The sequence below is a fragment of the Elephantulus edwardii genome, unplaced genomic scaffold (genome assembly GCF_000299155.1).
Source record: "Elephantulus edwardii isolate Elephantulus edwardi_28Jun2011 unplaced genomic scaffold, EleEdw1.0 scaffold00116, whole genome shotgun sequence".
In the NCBI taxonomy this organism is placed as follows: Eukaryota; Metazoa; Chordata; class Mammalia; order Macroscelidea; family Macroscelididae; genus Elephantulus; species Elephantulus edwardii.
In genome coordinates, this window is record NW_006399866.1 from 5,716,899 (window position 1) to 5,719,764 (window position 2,866).

General features: G+C 37.0%; 1 protein-coding gene across 1 annotated transcript in view; it reads right to left on the bottom strand.

The window, feature by feature from the left end:
- The window catches only part of RALGPS1 (Ral GEF with PH domain and SH3 binding motif 1), a 460,947-nt gene that overhangs the window by 63,772 nt on the left and 394,309 nt on the right, over window positions 1-2,866 (bottom strand). The window contains exon 10 of the mRNA XM_006892619.1: window positions 153-220. Within this exon, the coding sequence (XP_006892681.1) occupies window positions 153-220 (68 nt within the window). The remainder of the gene's footprint in view (window positions 1-152; window positions 221-2,866) is intronic.

The window sequence follows — 2,866 nt, forward strand, 5'->3', positions numbered from 1 at the left end:
GGGAAGGGAGAAAATTGCGGCAATGAATGAATGGAAATCCAAAACCTCTGTGTAAAAAAAATAAAAAATTAAAAAATTTTTAAAAAAAGCCAATCTTGGCATTACGTTTAGTCTATTAGTGGATGTGCTCCCATCTGAAGTGGCTACAATACCTGCAAGATCTTCCTTGGAAGAAACTAGTCTTGGAGAGCTGCTTCCTGGTTCGATTCTGAGAGATAATCTGAAAAGAAAAAAATTCATAAGATAAGATGTGCTTTGGTACATCACAGAGGTTAAGTAAATATGTGTATGCTTGGGGTTGGGAGAATGGATTTATGTTAAAGGCTATCTGCAAACATGGAACACAGGAATCCTGCCAGGTATGCTGGAGACCACCTTCACTTTTCTAAGTTCCCATTTTTGTATCTGGAAAACAATGGTAAAAGATGACAAAGTAAAAAGAGTAATTCTAGTTGTCTGTTTATTGAGGACAAATGAGTTAAGTCTTAGAACAACACTATGAACTAAGCATATTTATTGAACACATTTTATAGATGAGGAAACTGAAGAACAATGATGTTAAGTAGCTTTCCCAAATTCACAGGGCTAGTAAAAGAAATGCAGAGGCTCAAATCCAGGACTTTCTGATCTGAACCAGGGTTTCTAATTATTATGCTGCACCCTCTCTCACCAGATGCTACCAGAGAAATATCAGACAGTGGACAAGGTGGGAGGACTCACATCTCACTCTTGGTTTGTTTTTAAAGAATGCTTGGGTGAAAATAACAGTATGGAGCCAGATTCCAGACTTTCCCTCTCCCAACAAAGCTAACAAACAATTATAAAGGCTTATTAATAAAATGTCTTGCCTGCTGAAGCTAAGCAAATTGAGGTGTATAATCTAAAGTCATTAACTTTCACAACTTGCAAGGAACTTGCAACTTGGAGGAAAGAAAAAAAAAGATTTATTTTTTTCTGAAGTTATGACAAAAGTTGCAACATAGACTGGCTTAACTCCTGTCCTTTGAGATTTCTCTGTAGCTCCAAGTGGGAGATCTCATCTTTCTCTTACGAGAAAATAGATGTAGGGGAGAAACAGATTATATGGGTAGAGAACTTGGTACTAATGGATGGAAATGAAAAGTCCCCACATGGGTAGGGTTTGAGATCTGTGGATATCTTCTTTTAGGAATGGATTATAGCCCCGAACTAGGTGGAGGAAAGGATTTTTTTTTAAAGACTTACATATCTAAAAGGACCCATGCTTTGATGGTGCCAGAGATCCTTTTTTCCCCAATTTCCTTGGGCTACAGAAGAAAGACTCAGAACTAGTGGCCCTCTGGTAGCATCTGGTGAGAGAGGGTGCAGCATAATAATTAGAAATCCTACTTCAGGATGAAATCTCCTAAACAAGCGTTTGAATTAAGAGGGAAGACTCTTGTGGTAAAACAACAGGTGGCCTGAATGGAATCTGTTTAAAATTACTAAATAGTAGGAATTATCATTCCCAAGTTTATATTGTAAACTTGGACTCTGTGGTACCTAACAAAAACCAAGGAGGGCATGAAGAGGAAGCAAAGGAAGGGGCACAGTGCTAATGTTTTCTGTTCTTTTCTTTTATAGTCAACTGACTGACCACAATGGAAATGTAGTTAAAATAAAGTTTTTATTGACCCAAAGTTCTCATTTTTCATGATCTCTCTTTATTAAACTCAGAAGGATATTTAAAAAGACAATATCTCCAGAGGTGAAGAAACATTTAATTCCTTAAGTTTTATTTTAGTTCCTTTTTTTGTTAAATGAAAATGAATGCTTTTAATGAAAATAGCGAGTATAGTATGCCCAATTTTAAGAAATTCTACTCTGTATTTATCCATCAGTCCATCCACATATATATATATATATATATATATATATACACACACACACACACACAGAGAAAAATGTCTGACATTAGCTTACTTAATGCTAATAGTTAAAATTCTTTATATGATAGGAATTTGGGTAATTTTTCTTAAATTAAAAAAATAGAAAAAATGGCCAAGAACAACAAAGCACTGGCTGGGCCGTTGGCACAATATTTACAAAGCAGCTGGGGACAGGATGTTAGAAACACAATGTATTAAATGTAATAAGTAAACCATTGTATCCTTTGGGATGGGGAGCAAGTCTCCAGAGCATGAGCTGGGCTGTGACGTATGGGCTCTTCAGGGGCCGCCTACCTCCTGCCACTCAGAGCCAGGACCTCATCAAGAAGGCCTTCCTACTGACCACCCTCTGCTTGCCATGGGTCTGGGGACGCAGAGTGAAAATGCATACTTTCCACTTGTTTGCCCACTGTGACCATAACAAAGGATCTTTATAAAACTCAGGCTGCCACTGTTGTTTAACATCAAGTACTGGGGGTGTAAATGTCCTTCAGGATGGAGGGAGTAATTAGTCATGATCTGTAACTTGTCCAAGGATTATCTCATGGTCAGAAGTATTTATAGACCATTTTCTCCCCTTAAAGGATATTAGAGTTAATGAAAATCTACTGCGTTGTGGTTTTTTTTTTCTCATTTCAATACTGGCACATGATGGAAAATATTATCCCAGAACCTATGTGGGAATGATTTTTCCCTCCAGGGGTACTCTTTTCAGGAAGAGTAAATACTTTCTAAATAAAATGAGCTCACTGAGTGGCAGATATAATTTTAATCTCTATCTTTCATCTACTGTTTTTACAATTATGTAAGATAGCACAATTGTGTATTTTTTCATATTTTACTAAAGACTGGAAGAGGTCTATATTTGTTCCCATCCCAAAGAAGGGCAACCCAACTGAGTGTGGAAACTACAGAACAATATCATTGATTTCACATGCAAGCAAGATTCTACTGAAGAT